Source organism: Marmota monax, unplaced genomic scaffold, assembly GCF_021218885.2.
Source record: "Marmota monax isolate L192 unplaced genomic scaffold, Marmota_monax_Labrador192_F-V1.1 WCK01_AAM20220418_F8-fsc00030, whole genome shotgun sequence".
Taxonomy (NCBI): Eukaryota; Metazoa; Chordata; class Mammalia; order Rodentia; family Sciuridae; genus Marmota; species Marmota monax.
In genome coordinates, this window is record NW_026691988.1 from 3,797,894 (window position 1) to 3,818,706 (window position 20,813).

General features: G+C 39.6%; 1 protein-coding gene across 1 annotated transcript; it reads left to right on the plus strand.

Annotated features, from left to right (window-relative positions):
* Positions 1–391: 391 nt before the first annotated feature.
* Arg1 (arginase 1) lies at positions 392–12,268 on the plus strand. Its single transcript, XM_046449571.2, has 8 exons — positions 392–551; positions 4,451–4,523; positions 6,753–6,927; positions 8,869–9,028; positions 10,407–10,501; positions 10,833–10,937; positions 11,126–11,262; positions 11,493–12,268. Exons 1-8 carry the CDS (start codon positions 417–419, stop codon positions 11,660–11,662), a joined length of 1,050 nt encoding a protein of 349 aa, XP_046305527.1. The 5' UTR covers positions 392–416; the 3' UTR covers positions 11,663–12,268.
* The last annotated feature ends 8,545 nt before the right edge of the window (positions 12,269–20,813 follow it).

The following is a 20,813-nucleotide window of genomic DNA, read 5'->3' on the forward strand; positions in this document are numbered from 1 at the left end:
AAAGTCCTAACTACACGGAGTTCTTTGCAGACGTTTTTGCTGATATTTTGTTAATAAAACCAATTATGGTGAGGGTCTCTGGAGAAGCTTAATTAAGATTATTTGGTGGAGGAGGGGGTGCCACTACAGGTTTACCCAGTTATAGACATGGTTACTTATGCAATTATGAAACCACATATAATTTTCAATTGCCTAAAGAAAGATTAACGTCACCCGGGTGGCTTTTTAACAAAGACAAGAACAAGGAACATAAATAATGCTCACTTAATTGGAGACCTGAGCTCAGAACAATCGGGTTCATTTGAACAATGTGCAAGCCTTCCTGTTGACTCTGTCTTTCTGCTCAGTAGGTGGAGCCAGGTGTCCTCATTAGAATAAAGTAAACACATTTAACCCAATTATAAGTGGCAAAAAAGATGTGCCCTCTGTCTTCGAGTGTTGCAGTGTATGGCAACCTGAGAATACCGGTGCAGCAGAGTGAAGTATCAAGGACCATGAGCTACAAGTCAAAATCCATAGGGGTTATTGGAGCCCCTTTCTCAAAGGGACAGGTGAGTATAAGGCCTCCGCTTTGAATAACTTTACTTTATTGGAAATTTGGGACTTTAAAACATGTAAGGTGTCACTTTCCGGTTACTTATGTTTTTCTGTACAATCTGGTTGAGGAAAGGACATTTTAAAGTCCTCTCACCATTTCGAGACATTACATAATTATGGTCTCAAACCCAGTTACTCCTATGGCTCCCAATCTCAGAGTCAATTTTGTTTGAAACTGAATGTTTACTCGTTTACTCATGTTGAACCAAAATATTTTTATTTTGCATTGAAATGGATTATTTCTTCAGTGCAGTGTCTCGTCTAGCTTTTGTTATTTTTGGTGTTTGTGATGTTCCTTGACGATCCAGAGGGAGAGGAGAGTTTAAGAAGACTCATTTGTTCGGTTATGTAATTCGTTGAGTAGAAAAATTTAATCAGTGGTGATCTTCAGAATTGTTTTAATTTGGATAACCTAAATGATAGTGTTTTATGCAACTTTGTCAATAATTCATATTACTTTATGGTTTAATGATTCTTTGAAACTGTTGGTCCATGGGCTGGTAGAATCTGTCCTGTATCTTCCTGAGTGGGGGGAAAATACTGCAAGTTGGAAACACTGTCTGGACTAAGGGTTTATGAAATTTTCAGATTGTCTTAGAGCTATCTAAGTGTGAACCAACATATATCATGAACATTTAAATTAACAGTTCTTTTCCCTGTCTGGACACATTCATATTGGTAATTATAATGAGATGACAGGATGCCTTCCAGACTTCAACATGGTCTGGGCTTAAAGAGGAAAATTAAAAAGTCAAACCGAACAGGACAGTATGTGAGTTGAAATTCCAAAGGTTGAGGTTTTTTGGTTTTTTTTTTCTTTCTTTTTTTAATGGACTCCTCCCAGTTTCTAAAAATTTAAGAAGACTTTCACCCCTTTTAATTTTGAAATCTTGATGTGCACTCTGACTTTTTACTGCAAAACAAATTGGGAGAGGTCAGAGGTTAGAGGCCCCAATTGCATTTGGACTGTCTGTAAATACTGCTTCCCTTGCCCTGGAAACCCTCCAAACAGGCCTCCTAGAGCACAGGGACGTCCTGCCGACACGGGTGTCCTTTAAAATCCACAATATCCTCACCTATTTTTCAAACAGTTTGTAACAGTAAGAATTGAAAAAAGCAACAAAAAGGTAGGAAAGAAACTCCACATCATGCACAACAAGAAGACTAGGAAGCTCTACTCCATGTGTGTATGATATGTCCAAATACACTCTACTGTTGAATGACTCCAAAGAACAAATGAAACATTTTTAAAAAGGAAGGAAAGAAGGGAGGCAAATGGAAGGAAAGGGGGAGAGAGGGAAGGAGTCCAAACATGTTCTGGCCCTGGAGCATCTGCAGAAGCCTAACCCTGATGAGGACAGCCCCTCTGGGGACAATGACAACCTCTGAGGTATAGTGTGTCAAAGTGCCACTGAATGCATTTCCCATTCTTAGTAATCCCCCCCCACCCTGCTCTTCTCCCATTAAAACATGGCCATGATAATGAAACTTATTGTCTCATTGTTGTCAGGACAGAGAGAGATTTTTCTATACTAAGCCATAAAGGAGGTGTGTGTGTGTGTGTGGGGGGGGTGACAAACATATAAGCATTTGTTCCTATTTAAAACGGATAAAAATTTGACACAAGGCAAAAAGGGAAGACTAGAGGGCAGATGATAGAAGGTCAAGTCTGAGAAAGAGCTCCTTTCTCTGCCTTGCCCCTTGTAAGGCATCAAGGAAACAATAAGGTAGGTATTATTTTTATCTAGTAATTAATAATGTTCAGAGAGGTGTGGTAATTTGCTCAAGGTTACACAGCCTTGACTATGTGATTCCAGACAAGGCTGCTTCATTCCAAAGCCTATGCCCCTGACTTGCACTGATGCCTATCCAGAGAGCTCAATTCCATAGTAGATCTGATACTTGTGGTCCATTCGGGACTGGGCTCCATTTAAAAAGGCAGTGGAACTTAAAAAGCAGTTTCCAAGTGGACAGATGAACCAAGCAACAGGCAAAGATTCATCCCGAGAAGCAGTTTGAAGCAAACAAATAAAACAAAGGCTAGAAGATGTCACTCTGAGAAGTTTAATGACAGCCTTACAGCACATACAGTGTCAACTAAGGGGTAGATGAAATTTGTTCTAATGTTGGAAAGGGCAAGGAGAAAAAAAGGCCAGGGAGCTTTGTCAAATTGTTTTTGACCATCTACTGTTTGTCAAACCTGCATGACAACATGTAGTGCCGTAAAATAAAGAAGTTTAGATTGAAATCGAACAAAGGAGAAGAGACAAAAATACCAAACTAAAGACAGAATATGAACCAAGTAGCACCTAATTGGGAGTTAAAGAGGAAGAAAGTCCATCTCCTTGGTCAACGGTTAGTCATCTCCTTGACCAAGAAGTTGGTCAGGGTGTACAGGTCACAGGTGGTATCAGGTTACCTTATACAGGAGGAACAAGTTACCATGCTATAAGGCAGGGCAGGGTAAATGTAGAAAACAGTAATGTACCATGTATCTCAAAATAGTTAGAAGAGATTTTGGGTGTGCTCTTTCTAGTGACATGATAAAAGTTGAAGGTGATGGATATGCTAATTACCTGGAGTTGATCACTACCCAATGTATACACTTGTCAAGACGTCACCCTGTACCTCATAAATCTATCCAAATATTGTATGTTATCAAAAATAAAATACAAAAAAAATTTCAAAAGGATTGAAGTAAAGGAGCAAAATGTGTCAGGAAGAGTGTGTGCCAGGGACAGGAATTTGACAACAAGGATTTGCTTGGCACCTTGGACAGGCCACCTGTCATTTGGGGAAGAAATATTTGCTTACTTTGGGGCCACAGCCCCAATCCTAGGATAAACACGTCTCTTTTGGCATGTCTTCTCATCTGATAAAAAGATTTAACTTGATGTATCTAAAAGTCCTGTTGGAAATTAAAATCAGAAAGATATTTTTTAAAAAAAATGATTTCTTGGGACCCCTATCAGTGGGGACTTGAGGTGGACATGCTGGAAAAGAGAGGCGTGTCCATTCCCAGGTGTGGAATCAGCATGGGTGTAGTTTCTTATGACTGTTTAAACAGGTCAGAACCTGAAATTTCTGGGCTGGTCTTTATGATTTCAGCTCCCAGGTGGTGATTTTCCTGTTGCCTGCATTCACCACCCCAAAAGTCCCTAGGTACTGCTGTGAGGACCTGCACGCAGGCTGGTCTCGCCCAGACCCCGTTCTTTCCCTTCTAATGCCTTTTGCCCAAGCTGTTCCCCTGATTTGCAAAATTTCTCCATAACCCTGTCATGTTTTTCTGACCACCTCATCATGTTGCAAGACTTGGCTCAAAGATCATGTGGCCACAAAGCCATCACTGACCCACCCTGCCTCTTGCAGAGTTGGGAGTACTGTTTTGTTACTAAGACATCTCATATCTGTGTTGACGCAACTACCCATGTAACTGATATTAAACACCCACATTTTCTTTGGGTTTATGAGTGGCTCAGAAACAGGGGCCTTTCCTTTTCATTATTCTATCTTCATCTATCAGGGTGCTTTGTGCTGTGTGGATAGAGTGCTGTGATGGGAAGAGGGGCTGCAGCATTGGAATCCTAAGAGCAGGATATAAATAGAAGCTCTGCCACTCATTAACTGTGGTCCAGCAGGAGAACCTCATAACCTTCATGATGGGATTCTGTTCCTCCTATTTGGCTTGGGGGTAATTCAATCTACCTTGATGTGAAGATTAAACGAGAAGATTTAAATTCCAGGGTCTATAGGATCTTACAAACTGATAGATAGGATTCAAGTAATGAAAAGTTCTTGTGGGAATTGGATGGTCATGATCATGACTGAAATACTTTATTTTTTAATTGTTCAGCCACGAGGAGGGGTGGAAAAAGGCCCTACAGTCTTGAGAAATGCTGGTCTGCTGGAGAAACTTAAAGAACAAGGTAATTTTTAAGTTGAAAGATGATCATCCCGATCTCCTTCCTAGTGAAATGAGAACTCCTGAGAAAACAGAATGTTTGTAAGGATGTTTATATCACAGAACTACAGACTAACCATGCATCTGTATAGCCACATGGTACCAGAGAGGCAGGGTTTGGGAAAAGCACTCAGTAAGCGTTATTGGTGGAACTTCTCATTCAGAAGTTTTGTCTTCCCAGCTGAAGTGCTGTACAGAAGAACCTATGTGGCAAGAACTGTGGGGTTGGGGAGGATGCTATGGGAGCTAGTAGAATTAAATAAAAACCAAGAGGTTTCAGGAAGGAGACTACCAAAAGAGGATCCCAATTTGTGAAAGAAAAAAAAAAGAAAAAGAAACAGTAATAATAGTAATAGGGGCACCTAGGTTTTACATAGTGGGTATGTGCATGCACACACATTTATATGTGTAAGTATGAAAACGAAAAATTATATGTTTGTTAAAGTTGAGGCTTAAGTATATGTTATCTTTATATTTGAAAAACCCTGATGAAGTGTTAATGAGGTCATGGAACAACTGAAAGCTTCATGTATTTCTGCTAGGAATGCAAAATGATACAGCCACTTTGGAAAGCAGTTGGACAGTTTCTTAAATAAACATTCATTTACCTTTTGACCCAGCAGTTTTACATATTTTCCCAAGAGAAGTGAAAATGAAAATGACAGACAGGAACATAGGTACATTCAAAAACAACATGATATGTGAAAGAGACAACAAAAGACCACATACTGTATGCTTCTATTGATGGAAATTCTAGAAAGACAAAAGTATAGCAATAGAAGGCTAATCAATGATTCCTGGGGGTGGGGATAGGAATAAAAGGAATGAAAGCCTGGCATGGTGGCGCTTGCCTGTAATTGCAGCGGCTGAGGAGACTGAGGCAGGAGGATCATGAGTTCAAAGCCAGCCTCAGCTATGGCGAGGCACTAAGCAACTCAGTGAGACCCTGTCTCTAAATAAAATACAAAATAGAGCTGGGGATGTGGCTCAGTGGTCGAGTGTCCCTGAGTTCAATCCCCAGCAGCAAAATAAACAAACAAAAAAAGAGAGATGGAAATGTTCTGCATATGAATTGTGATGGTAGTTACAAGATTATAGATATTTCCCAAACTCATCAGTCTGTACATTTAAAAATAAGCAAATTTTAGTGAGTTAAGAATTATAGCTCATAAATCTAGGAAGGAAGGAAGGGAGGGAAGGAGAATAGAAAGCTTGGGTAAATGGACTTGGTTAATTTGGTCACATCTCATCTGAGATGTATGATACCTCTTGGAGGTGTTACTGAATCACTAACACCCAGACATAATAAATGAACAATGGCTGAACTGATCCCAGTACACAATTTTACAGGAAGCTTTCTAGTTTTGAAACCTTTTTCAGGCCCTTTTAGGAAGCACACTCAGATCCTTAGGGACTTTGAGTTACCTACAATTTTTTTCCTATTAAAAAAATACCAAACTTGCTGAAACAGAGGCTAGGGGATAAGCACATACTTGATTCTGACAGCACCATCAGGAGCCAGGTCCTAGAGGACCAAGGAGGAAGCTGAGTTACTTCAGCAGGTGACAGTTTGGATCAGGACACCTCAGTTTTCTCTTTGAAAGCCACTGTTACCAGGGCCTCTGTAACAGAGCTACCGTTGAGAGCCTGGGGCTCAACTTTCTTTATTAAATGGAAAAAAAAATGTAAGTAGAAATTTTCAGAATGGCAAATGACCAAAAGAAAAGAAACCTGAAAGAAAAACAAACCTCAACAGAATAAAAAAATTTTAGAAAATGCTGGTGTAATCTCTCTTTGGGGTGCTTTAACCGTTTCTTGATTACAAAAACAAAGTATGCTTATTATAGCAAGACAGAAAGTACAGAGGCAGAGAGAAACAGAGGGACAGTGGTAAGGACAGTGATGCCTCCTGCTAGGTCCAAACCAGAAACTGCCACTGTTCTTTTAGTGTCTGCTCTAACTGGATTGCTACAATAAGTGCTCATTGAGGGCTCGGTATACAGCTGGTGCCAGAGTGAGGTGGTGATGCCGACAGGACAATGTCAGGCAAAAGCAGGCATGATTTCCACCTTCACCACATTTACAGTCTTTTGGCCTTTGCTTATACTTTTGAAAATAGACTTATTTTATACATTTGTAACCAAACTGATTTGCAATCTGCTTTTATTTAGTAACTTGAAACTTTTAATTGCAGAGTGTGATGTGAAAGACTATGGGGACCTGCCCTTTGCTGATGTTCCTAACGACAGCCCCTTTCAAATTGTGAAGAATCCAAAGTCTGTGGGAAAAGCCACCGAGCAGCTGGCAGATGTGGTGTCAGAGGTCCAGAAGAACAACAGAGTCAGCTTGGTGCTGGGTGGAGACCACAGGTCTTATGTAGTGGCTATCCCCCCGGGGGCGGGGCACAGGCGGCAAAAACACTGACCAATATTTAACACTCTATTTTTTGCCTTAAAAACAATTTTTATCGGTTCCTACTTTATTACAGAAACAGACTTAGATGAATTTGCAAAGTCTCACAATATCTTTATGTTTATCAATTACAGCAGAAAACAGGAGTGGATTTTAGCCAAATAGTGCAGGCTTCTATTTCTAAATAAGTGATGCTTGTTGTCAGCTAATTTTTCCTGATTACTTATAATACCTAGAACTCAATTGGTTAGCAAGTTTTTAAAAAAATGTAAGCACCTTTTTTTTTTTTTTTTGTATCAGGTATTAAACTCAGGTGCACTCGGCCACTGAGCCACATCCCCAGCCCTATTATGTATTTTATTTAGAGACAGGGTCTCTCTGAGTTGCTTAGTGCCTCACTTTTGCTGAGGCTGACTTTTAATTTGTGATCCTCCTGCCTCAGCCTCCTGAGCCACTGGGATTACAGGTGTTTGCCACTACACCCAGCTATAAGTATCATTTTTTTTTTTGCTGTATAATTTTTCAGCAATTACATCACCATTTACATTTGTAGTGTCAGATATTCAGGTTATTTTCAAATTTTGACTATTATACAGTATGACAATTATTTTTGTGGATGGAGCTTTTTTAAATGTTTGCTCTCAAGGATGCTATTACTGGAAGAGGCCTAATGACATCAAAAAGTAGACACATTCTTGAGCTTTGATATGAGAGTCAATGAATTCACAACTCTCAACTTTGTTTTTTAAAGCCAGCTGTTACCAGTGCTTCTCTAACAAATATATAATTGAAAGAGTGGGGCACATTTTCTTTTTTTAAGTGGAAGAAATTGTAAGTGGAAATTTTAAGAGCAAAAAATGCCCAAAAGTCAGGAAACCTAAAAGAAAAAATGAACCTCAACCTGGACATCAGGCACGATTGTTTTCCTTTTGAGAATCTGATAGTTCTGGATTCTCTGAATGATGCCTATATGTTCACAAGTTGGAAACTTGGGCATTGTATAGTAAATTCAAATCTTTTAACTTTTGTGCAAGGCACGACTTAAATCTTCCATTCTGGCAAAATATTTGGAGTTTAGAGTACTTGGGATGGATTTGAGGGGCCTCAACTCAGTCAAGAGTGGGACATCAAATGTGCAGCAAGATTGTAGACACAGCAGAGGCTCTGAGCACAGAATAGAGTGAGAGAACCAATGACTGTAGTGTATGGAAGAATTGAGTGATGCTTTCCTATTATGAAGGAGTCAAATTTTAAGAAAAATTGACTTTGTCATAATTCACTTCAGAGAATTAAGTGTCTGCCAAAATGGAGCTGGATTTAACTCTAAGAATTGAGCAGTATCTCATTTGAAGGAATCTCTTGTGTGGCTAGGGTTTGATGCATATTTATTTATTTTTTTGGTTAAACTATATAATGCAATTTTATTACAAGGTGACTTAAAAATATTTTAGTAATGATAGCAGTGTAACTTAAACATTTTAGTAAGTATTAAGTGTAAGCTATACCTTCTCTATTGTCATAATTGTTTAATTGGCATCTAATTTAAAAGTCTGTAAGAAACAGCTACTTGAGCTGGGCATGGTGGCTCATGCTTGTAAATCCAGCAGCTTGGGAGGTTGAAACAGGAGGAACATGAGTTCAAGGCCAGCTTCAGCAAAAGTGAGGTGCCAAGCAACTCAGTGAGACCCTGTCTCTAAATAAAAATACAAAATAGGGCTGGGGATGTGGCTCAGTGGTCAAGTTCCCCTGAGTTCAATCCCTGGTAACCAAAAAAAAAAAAAAAAAAAGCTACTTGGACTTAAAACCTAGCAGGCAGATTAAGTGAGCTAATGATATGATGTAGGTATGTAATGACATTGACAACTTGAAGTTCATATAAACTTTCTTCTCTTCCAAAGTTTGGCAATTGGAAGCATCTCTGGCCATGCCAGGGTCCATCCTGACCTTGGAGTCATCTGGGTAGATGCTCACACGGATATCAACACTCCACTGACAACCCCCACTGGGAACTTGCATGGACAACCTGTGTCTTTCCTCTTAAAGGAACTGAAAGGAAAGGTAAAAGACTGGTTGGTACTCCGTTACAAAATAATCTTGGCAAGTAGGAAGCATCCTAAACCATTTTACATTGATATAATTGCAAACCATTTTCTCTATGCTAATAAGCAAAAGAATGGTTGATAAAGGGGGTAATGTTCTCTGTCTTTACTTTTCTTCATAGTTTGCAAACTGACTCCATAGGCAATTGTCTCTCTGTATCTATGGGGCATTGGTTCTAGGATACTTAGCAGATACCAAAACCTTCAAATGCTCAAGTCTCTTATACAAAATGGCCTAGTATTTGCATATAACCTATGCACATACTTTAAATCAGTTCTAGATTACTTACAATATCTAATACAATATAAATGTTATATAAAGAGATATTATTCTTTCTTGTTTAGGTGATAATGAAAAAGTCTGTACATGTTCAGTATAGACCAAACCATCATAAGCCTACCTCTATTTTCAATCTGTGTTTAGGGGAATCCACAGATGCTGAAGAACATCCTCTCTCTGGATTCTTAAACTACCCCTTAGAGGTTCAGAGGTCATCAACTTTCCAAAACCACATCAAGTATATTGTGAGGGAAGGAGCAGAACTCTGTCTCCTGGTTCCCATCTCTTCCCATTACACATCACACCACCTCTCCTCCTTATGAAGTGACCCCTGTAAATCAGAGCTCTTTAAGAAAAAGTTTTCAATGCAGATTACAATGATTTATCACTTCATATTGATGGTAGAAAGCACCTTCTTTTCCAGAAGATTTAAGATAAAATTCTAAATTGAGATTTAACATTGTGGCTCACAATTTTTATTGATGTTATAGTATATTAATATCTTTATTGATAATAATTATATTTGTCCTAATGACGATTCAAGGGGATTCAAACCTTGTACTGTTAAATGCTCAGAAGTAACTTTTTTTTTTTAAACTGAGGACCAACAAATGTGTTTATAAAATTGCAAAATGTCAAGTTAACATATGGGAACAGCCAAGGTTGGCTCCAGGACAAAGTGGTTATCAGTCATCACCTTATGATATGGAGAGCAGCAACGAGTCTTGTCCTACATTCCCCTCAGCTACTCTAGACTTAATCCAGAGGACTTGATCTTTAGCGAGAAAGAGAAGAAGGAAGCTACTAAAGTAAAGAAAGCACATTCATTTCTTTAGTTTTGAGGAAGCAGGACCCAGCAGACTTGGGGCATAGAACAGGGAAATGCTGTGTTAACATGGTAAGGCAGGCATTCTGTTTATTCATCTTAAAAATAATATCCTCTAAGTTTATATTCTAAACATTAAGATATACATAATCCAACAACTGTCCTCAACATTACCTGTAGGATTTACTCAAGAGAAACACATTTAACTAAATGGAAACATTGCCACTTTAGATCCCTGATGTACCAGGATTCTCCTGGGTGACTCCCTGCATATCTGCCAAGGATATTGTGTATATTGGCTTGAGAGACGTGGATCCAGGGGAACAGTAAGTTTATTCCTTGATGTGATTTGTCTTTATTTTTTCTTTTGTGTGTTAGATGTTTACAGCCCCAAATGAACACCTCTATATACAAACACACACACACACACACGTATCTATATACATTTACACACACATATATCTATTCAGGCTATGTATATCTTGACTTGCTGTTAAAAATAAAATAAAATTACATGCATACAGTTCACAGAACTTAAATATTTTATATACTCTTTACCAGTGATCTTTCTTTTTTAAAAAATAAAAACCAGGGAAGAGGAGGGAATTGAGTCAGCTTTATTAATTATAGATTATTTTAATATCTCTTCTCTGATAGCTACATTGTGAAAACTCTGGGTATTAAATACTTTTCAATGACTGAAGTGGATAAGTTGGGAATTGGCAAGGTGATGGAAGAAGCACTCAGCTATCTACTAGGAAGGTATGATGCTCTCGTGTGCATGACATAAGACTTGCTAATGATACTAACTGATGTAAGTTATTAATGAAGCCTTTGCATAAAAATTATAGAACCTTTGGGTTTGCAGAATAAGAACTGCAGTTGTCTACTAAATATTAAACCACCAACTTTAAACTGAAATACTGAAATCCTTTCCCACTTCTTAAAAGAAAGAAAAGGCCAATTCATCTGAGTTTTGATGTTGATGGAGTGGACCCTGCTTTCACACCTGCTACTGGCACACCTGTCATGGGGGGTCTATCCTACAGAGAAGGTCTGTACATCACAGAAGAAATTTACAAAACAGGTAGGTAAAAACCTGAGACAATAAAGAAGCAAGTGTACACTTGGCTAGTATGTGTTTATGCTCCCTGATCTGAAAACCCAGCCCCACCCATCACTTGATGCAATAACTAAAGAATATTATGTTGGGTCACTATCTCTTTACTACCAGGTAACTTTTGAAGTTGGGCTATGCTGATTTTGAAATAACAATTTTATAAATTACATTATTCACATTTTTTGTTGTTGTTGTAGGGCTACTCTCAGGACTGGATATAATGGAAGTAAACCCATCTCTTGGGAAGACACCAGAAGAAGTAACTCGAACAGTGAACACAGCAGTAGCAATAACCTTGGCTTGTTTTGGAGTTGCTCGGGAGGGTAATCATAAGCCTACAGTTAACTACCTTAACCCACCTAAGTAAGTGTGAAAACAAGATATAAAAATCCCAGTGCTAACAACATAATTACTAAATCTAATAGTATACTTACGCCTATAGTTATCCTCCTCAAAATCTCTTCTTTCAGAAATTTTTTTCCAATTAGTATGAATTCTACCAATTCCTGCTTGAAAATTCAAGATTTGAAAATTCAAACTTTTGTACAATTAAAAGTGTGTATTTCCCATTTTAGCAAAAGACAACTTTAGAGAGAGGCATGTTAATTTCCAAATAATGTGCTGGCACCGAAAAAAAAACACTCACCAATACAAGCTCTCCAGTGAGTGTTGAGAGCCGCAGTCAAGATGGTGCCTGGCATTTTGTCAGAAGGAGCGGATCCTGCTGCATTGGGTGCCGGCTATTTTTGAGCTCTGGTGGAGTTCCTAGAGAGTTCGCGCGGGTTGGTTGAGTTCCGGTTGGGCTCTTGCGGAGTTCCTAGAGAGTTCGTGTGGGTGGAGTTCGCGGGTTGAGTTCTGGTTGAGTGCTCAAAAAGTTCCTGAAGTTCTGGTGGAGCTCTCGGGGAGTTCCTGGAGAGTTCGTGTGGGCGGCGTATGGCGTGGGTTCTAAAAATAAAGTTTGTTCCTGCTTGAATCTGCAAGTGGCTCGTGATTTGTGCCCAGCCAGTGTGCGCCATATGGTGGCCCGTATGGGGAACACCTGAGGGTAAGTGATAAGGTAAATTGCTCGCCCCTGAGGGCAGTTCGAGAAGATGGGTAACCATTTAAAGATTCTTCTTTCATTTTGTTTTGCTTTTGTTTTAAGTTGCCTGTCCCTGGAGATGGGTGGGACGGCAGAAAAACCGCTCACATCTGAGAAAAAACTATTTGCGTCTGAGGAACAGATAGGGAGAAAGGACGGATGGACATTTCAGGAGGATAGAAAGGCTGATATAATGAATTTTTGTTCCATTTTCTCTTGGTTTTCTTTTGCATTATCTTAGTGAGAGGTATCTTCGTCACGGAAATATGGAATTAAAAATTAATAAGAATCAAACCGAAAGGGCGATAAGTACAGTGCTAGAGGAAGGAGGCATCTCAGTAAAATCAAGAACAGTTAGGGCATACGTTAAGACGATACAAAGGTGTAGCCCATGGTTCATTAAAGAGGGGTTGTTAAATATATCACAATGGAACCATCATGGTGAAGATTAAAACAGATACAAATGGAAAGCCCAGGAACTCTGCCAGTTGGCACATTACCATTATGGACGTTGGTACAATCTTGTTTGCTTAGTCTAGGAGAAGACATCTTACCTCAAGTAAAAGAGGAAGTCTCTTGAGTTAGTCAGACAAAGCAAAAAAGTTTAGAGGAGGAAGGGCTATCAGGGGAGAAATTACAACGGGAGGTTGCTACTAACCCCTTTCTGTCACCGGGGGGCATGGGTGTCCAGCCAACAGCTCCGCCTATGGAGACAACATATGCTGAGTGGCCTTCGACCCCGTAGTTGATAGATGGGATCCTGAGACAGGACCTCAAAGATTAGCATGCCCTGTATTTGAGATGGCAGGAGGGCAGCAAATTCATCATGCTTTAGATTTCAAAACAGTGAAGCAACTAAAAGAGGCTGTAACAACCTATGGTCCTCAAGCACCCTTCACTGTAAGTATGGTCGAATCCATTACCAACTTGAACATGATGTCAGCAGATTGGACTAGTATGTGCAAAGTTGTGCTAAATGGAGGACAATATCTGTTATGGAAGGTTGCGAATCAGGAATTTTGCACGGAGACGGCTAGGCGAAATGCAGCTTCCGGTTATCCTCAGAGAAATCTAGATATGCTGTTAGGAAAGGGACCTTATGAGGTTCAGCAGCAACAAATTGGATATGATCCTACCATATACTCACAAATTGCTGCAGATGCGGTTAGGGCATGGAAGACTTTACAAGGACACGGAGACTTACAAGGTCAATTATCTAAGGTAATACAAGGAGCTAATGAACCTTACGCTGAATTTATAGATAGGCTTATACAAACAGCTACCAGAATCTTTGGGGATACAAAACAAACGATGCCATTAATAAAGCAACTAGCCTACGAACAAGCAAATAGATGGTGCAGGGAGGCCATTAGACCATGGAAACATGGAGATTTAAACACATATATTAAATTATGTAGAGACATTAATGATCAAGGGCAAGTCTTGGCAGCTGCAGTACAACAGGCTTTAGGTGCCAGGCCAAAACCATGCTACAATCATGAACAAACAGGACATTTTAAAAGGAGTTGCCCCATAGGAGGAGGGTTTAACAAAACTAGGTATCAAAGGGGTAGAATACCGGGTATTTGCCCATGATGCCATAGAGGGAGACATTGAGCTAATGAATGCCATTCTCAAACCACCATAGAGGGTACTCCGTTATCAAAAAACGGACAAGGACCAGGTGTTTACCCATGATATCGTGGAGAAAAACATTGGGCTCCATTGCCAAAAAATGGACAGGGGGGCCCCATGCTCTGGGGCCCATGACCACAAATATACAGGGCACTGGAGGAACCCAGCAACACCATCAGGGTAGTGCCCAGGACATATTATCCATTAGATCCCTCCCTAGACAAACCAGAGGGAGCACAGGATTGGACATCTGCGCCTCTGCCAGAGCAGTACTAACTCTAGAGATGGGAGTTCAAATCATTCCCACAGGGGTAAAAGGGCCTCCTCCCCAAAGAACAGTAGGCTTATTATTGGGACGCAGTTCTTCTACTCTAAAAGGACTTATGATTAAGTCCTGGGGTAATAGATCCCAATTATGAAGGTGAAATAAAAATTATAGCCAGTTCTCCAAGGGGTATATCAGTAATTTCACCAGGAGATAGAATAGCACAGTTATTAATAATACCCAGCCTACATGATAAATTTTCCAGTCGTACTATAGAAAGAGGTTCCAGGCGATTAGGCTCCACAGGTGTAGATTGGGCTATGTTTTCTTTAAATTTAGGCTCTCGCCCAATGCTAAAACTAAATATTCAAGGACAAGAATTTAATGGGCTACTGGATACAGGTGCAGACCTTAGCATTATTCCTTGTCAAGAATGGCCAAAACATTGGCCTTTACAACAAGCCACTCAAACGCTTTGAGGCCTAGGAGTGGAAACTAATCCCCATAGAAGTGCGATGGTATTAGATTGGAAGGATCCTGAAGGATGTGAAGGAACTATACAGCCATATGTATTGGATCATCTTCCTATAAATTTATGGGGACGAGATGTTCTAGATCAATTAGGTCTGACATTAACAAATAACATCAATTCAAATGTGCCCACTATTATGGCTAGACAAGGTTTTAAGAAAGAAAAAGGATTAGGAGAACAAGGACAAGGTATAGTGGCACCAATACAAATAGATCAAAAAACAGATAGACATGGATTGGGTTTTCAGGAGGGGTCACTGAGACAATAAAAATTACTTGGAAATCAGAAAGGCCAGTATGGGTTCCTCAGTGGCCCCTGACTAAAGAAAAGATACAAGCAGCCCATGACCTGGTCAAACAACAATTAGCGGAGGGACATATACAACCTTCTGTATCTCCCCATAATACTCCCATTTTTGTCATCAAAAAGAAATCTGGTAAATGGAGATTATTGCAAGATTTAAGAGCCATTAATAATGAGATGGTTATTATGGGATCTGCTCAATCGGGGATTCCCCAGTTGTCTGCTTTGCCAAAAACCTGGTATGTTTTAGTTATAGATATTAAAGATTGTTTTTTTTTTCCAATTCCAGTTCATCCTGAGGATAGTGCACGTTTTGCATTTACTATCCCTGTGCTGAATCATGAAGGTCCCGATCAGAGATATGAATGGAAAGTACTCCCTTAAGGGATGGCTAACAGCCCAACTATGTGTCAAATTTATGTTAACAAAGCAATCCAGCCACTTAGAAATCAAAATCCTGAACTACAAATATTTCACTATATGGACGATGTATTATTGGCACACAAAGATAAAAACACATTGCTAGAATGTTATGCCATACTTACAAATTTATTAAAAAATTATAATCTAGAGATAGCAATAGATAAAGTACAATTAAATTTTCCAATTAATTATTTAGGAGTTCTGTTATCCTTGACCATGGTCCATCCACCAAAAATTCAAATACGAGTAGATCAACTCAAATCACTTAATGACTTTCAAAAGTTATTAGGAGACATAAATTGGATAAGGCCTTATCTAGGCATACCAACAGGAGAGTTGGGACCTTTATTTGATATCCTAAAAGGTGCATCAGATCCAAATTCACCCCACATATTAACGCCTGAAGCAAGAAAGACATTAAAAATCATTGAAACATATATGGAAAATATGCATTTGGATAGAATTGATATAAGTTTGCCTTTATTATTTATTGTACTACCAACAAAAAATATTCCTACAGGAGTATTTTGGCAAGAAGGTCCATTATTATGGATACATTTATCTTATTCTTCTAACACTATTCTTACTAGGTATCCTGAGGCTATAGGACAATTAATACTCAAAGGAATAAAAGCAGCAAAGGGAGTGTTTGGAATTTCTCCCAATAAAATTATTACTACATATACAATGGATCAAATTGATGAGTTAGCTAATGAGTTAAATACTTGGGCAATAATCATGTGCAAATCTAATGTTTCATTTGATAACCACTTACCATCTAATCCTTTGTTGTCTTTTTGGTCTTCGCATCCTGTAGTTTTTCCAAAAATGACAAGAAAAACACCTATCATGAATTCTCCAGATATATTCACTGATGGGTCAAATAATGGTACAGCAGCAGTAGTTACTCCTGATCAAACTTTTACATTTTTAGTACCCAAACAATCAGGTCAAAAGGTAGAGCTTAATGCAGTATTACAAGCTTTTGTGATGTTTAAAGATTCTGTATTTAATTTATTTTCCGATAGTCAGTATATAGTTAATGCTATAGTATCCCTTGAAGATGCTGGTAGGATTTCCCCTTCCTCTACTGTTTTCTCTTTGCTTTCCACTATACAAAGTCTAATCTGGGACAGAAAAGATTCATTCTTTATAGGACATATCAGGGCACATACAGGATTGCCTGGAGCCCTTAATTTGGGCAATGATTTAGCAGATAAAACTACACATGACATACATATTTTTTCTACGCTAGAAGAAGCTACAAATTTTCATAAATCCTTCCATGTCAATGCAAATACTTTAAAAAAGTGTTTACTAAGGAACAAGCTAGACACATAATAAAACAATGTCAAAATTGTGTGATCTTTTTACCACAAGTTAATCTTGGAGTCAATCCTAGAGGACTGGTACCTAACCATATTTGGCAGATGGACGTCACATACTTGCCAGAATTTGGAAAATTAAAATATTTGCATGTTACAGTTGATACTTCTTCCGGATTTTTGTTGGGCTCCCTTCATGCCGGAGAAAAAAACTAAAGATATTATAGCTCATTGCTTACAAAATTTTGCCACTGTGGGTGTTCCAAAACAGTTAAAAACAGATAATGGCCCTGGCTATATTTCTACCTCTTTTAAACAATTTTGCTCATCATTTGGCATTACTCATATAACAGGAATCCCATACAATCCATAGGGACAAGGCATAGTTGAAAGAGCTCATCAAACTATTAAAATGTACTTATTAAAGCAAAAAGAAGGAATTGGGAAGGGGTATATATTCCCCAAAGATAAACTTAAAATAACCCTTTTTACTCTAAACTTTTAAAATTTGGATTCATCAGGACTTAGTGCTGCGGAAAGGCATATGTGTCCAAAAAATGTGCATAAGCCCAAGGTACTTTGGAAGGATATTCTAACAGGACAATGGAAAGGTCCTGACCCAGTAATTGTCTGGAGTCGGGGGTCTGTTTGTGTGTTTCCACAGGGAGAACAGCAGCCGATTTGGATTCCAGAGAGATTAACCAAGGTCCTGACCCAGTGATTGTCTGGAGTCAGGGGCCTGTTTGTGTGTTTCCACAGGGAGAACAGCAGCCGATTTGGATTCCAGAGAGATTAACTAAAGCGATTTCTACAGACCAAAAAGAAGATGATTTGGCTCAAATCCATAACAGCTGATATCCAAAACTCCAGTTTGGCTATCCTTACATCTGCGACAGAACCAGGGTGCTTTTTTAATATCTATTTTATTATTGCACTTTCCCACATCATGAAGTTCTATTTTGTTTTTTGAGCTCATACAGACCTAGGTTAATGTTTTGCTGATCAGTTCTATTTTTTGACTATAGAGTTTTTAAACATTGCAATGGAGATTTCGCCTGTAAAAAGTTATAAGGCCTTTACTATTATGTGTTGTATGTATTATATTATGTGTGCACACTTGTGTTTTGTGTTATATGTTTGAATGTACATATGTCCATATATCATATATGATGAGCGCTCATGAAAAAATGGATCCAAATATTTTTTTTATTCACGTGATTTAAATGGTTTAATTTAAATTGGGTAAACAACTGTTGAGGATTGTTTTAACATGTGAACAAAAAAGGAGGTTAACAGATCTGTTTGTTTACTTTCACCTTTCCTTTTCATTATATTTAATAATTCTCTTGAAGATAATGTAAATTGTTAAGAAAATTGTTTTCTTTTAGTGCCTTCTGGAATGTTAAATAATTTTTTCTTTAGCCATTATTGCCAGAATTCCTATCTTCATCCCAGTGCTGGTGAAGACAAAGATAAAACCAATCTACAGCTTCTACAATAGCCATCACTGAACTGCTTGCAGAACTTGCCTGGACTATGTATCACTTGTATGCATTGTGAACTCACCTGTATGCATTGTGAACTATCTCTTGGTGCAGCGACTTGTGGTAGTGTTGGGGTATTTTTGCTGATGATGTCATTGGTGGTACAATTTTTCAAAAAGGAGCCGTCAATTGGCTTGGTGTATCTTCCTCCCTTCTGCTTGTCATGATCGTTCAGCTAAAATTTGGGGGCCAACAGAGGTGAGGCAAAGAACCTCACCCCCCTGCTGGTACAAAGACCTCTCCACAGGTGTGGCTGTATACTGGACCGGTAGTCAGTGACGGGTAAGATCCAATTACAATGGTACCAACCTAAGACAGGAGGCTGACGCCTTGAGGTCAGCTCATCCGATAACGGGTAAGGACCATATGTACTATTGGACAACCTAAGGCAGGCACAGTCCCTAAGCCACATGCTTGTTGTTTAAACAGAGAGGGGGAGATGTTGAGAGCCACAGCCGAAGGGGCCCCAGCAAACTTTCAGACTGCCAGCTGATGATTGGCTCACAGCACCCCAGCAACATCTAGCTGATTGGCTCCTGTGCGGTGATGCTCATTGGGCTGTTTCCCTGCCCTTTCAGACCACGGAGCTGCTCACTGGGGGACTTTTTTGGCTCCGCCTACGCGACCCAGCCAATCGGCCTCAAGAGCAGGAGGATTATGGGAGGTGGAGAGGCTTGTGGTTGAGAGAGAGGCTTGTGGTTGAGAGAGAGGCTTGTGGGAAGCCGGTGGTGCCAGATTGCGGCAACTTCAGGAGCCACTTGTCAAAAGAAACGAACTTTATTTTTAGAACCACACACGCCAAACAAAACAGCTCCTCAGGAAAAACCCTCAGAGCCCAACTGCCATCACCGGCTTCCCACAAGCCTCTCTCACCACCACAAGCCTCTCCACCTCCCACAATCCTCCTGCTCTTGAGGCCGATTGGCTGGGTCGTGTGGGCGGAGCCAAAAAAGTCCCCCAGTGAGCAGCTCCGTGGTCTGAAAGGGCAGGGAAACAGCCCAATGAGCATCACTGCAGAGGAGCCAATCAGCTGGATGTTGCTGAGGCCTCTGTGAGCCAATCATCAGCTGGCAGTCTGAAAGGGCGGAGAAACAGCCCAATGAGCATCACCGCACAGGAGCCAATCAGCTAGATGTTGCTGGGGCCATGTGAGCCAATCATCAGCTGGCAGTCTGAAAGTTTGCTGGGGCCCCTTCTGACTGTGGAGTTTTTAAGCATTGCAATGGGGATTTCACCTGTGAAAAGCTATAAGGCCTTTACTATTATATGTTGTATGTATTGTGTTATATGTGCACACTTGCATTTTGTGTTGTATGTCTGTATGTGCGTATGTCCATATATCATATATTAGGAGTGCTCCTGAAAAAATGGATCCAAATATTTTTTTATTATTCACATGATTTAAATGGTTTAATTTAAATTGGGTAAAGAGCTGTTGAGGATTGTTTTAAAATGTGAACAAAAAAGGAGGTTAACAGATGTTTGTTTACTTTCACCTTTCCTTTTCATTATATCTAATTCTATTCAGGATACTAAATTGTTTAGAAAATTGCTTTCTCTTAGTGCCTGCTGGAATGTTACATAATTTTTTTTTTAAGCCATCACTGCCAGAATTCCTATCTTCATCCCAGTGCCGGTGAAGACAAAGATAAAACCAAACAACAGCTTCTGCGATAGCTATCACAACAAACTACATAAACTGATGCATCAATGAATGGTGTAACTCAACAGGTGATGCTCAATCAAGGAGTTGATTTACTTTGGGAGGAAAGGGACATATTAATAGATTGCTCTGCTTTGAACTACTTGCAAAACTTGCCTGGATTGTGTATCACTTGTATGCATTGTGTATTATCTGTCGGTGCAGCGAATTGTGGTAGTGCCGGGGTATCTTTGCTGATGGTGTCATCGATGGTACAATTTTTCCAAAAGGAGCTGTCAATGGCTTAATATCCTGGCATTTTGTATCCTCCCCTTTCTGCTTATAGCAGGTTGTTTATGGTGTTTGTGTAAAAACCACTATCCACAAGTATGGCTAAATGCTGGTCCGGTAGCCAATAACGGGTAAAATCCAATTGCAATGGTACCAACCTAAGACAGGAGGCTGACGCCTTGAGGCCAGCTCATCCAATGACGGGTAAGAACCATATGTAGTATTAGACAACCTAAGACAGGCACGGTCCCTAAGCCACATGCTTGTTGTTTAATGAAACAGAAGGGGGGAGATGTTGAGAACCGCAGCCGAGTCAAGATGGTGCCTGGCATTTTGCCAGAAGGAGCAGTTCCTGCTGCATTGGGTGCCCGCTATTTTTGAGCTCTCGTGGAGTTCCTAGAAAGTTTGTGTGGGTGGAGTTCGAGGGTTGAATTCCGGTTGAGTGCTGGAAAAGTTCCCGAAGTTCTGGTTGGAGCT

Excerpts from the sequence above, each read along its gene's own strand:
- Arg1 (XM_046449571.2), top strand. The coding sequence starts at position 417 with ATGTGCCCTCTGTCTTCGAGTGTTGCAGTGTATGGCAACCTGAGAATA. Across the intron at positions 552-4,450 it reads CCCCTTTCTCAAAGGGACAG|CCACGAGGAGGGGTGGAAAA; the intron begins GTGAGTATAAGG and ends TTAATTGTTCAG. Across the intron at positions 9,029-10,406 it reads TAAAGGAACTGAAAGGAAAG|ATCCCTGATGTACCAGGATT; the intron begins GTAAAAGACTGG and ends TTGCCACTTTAG.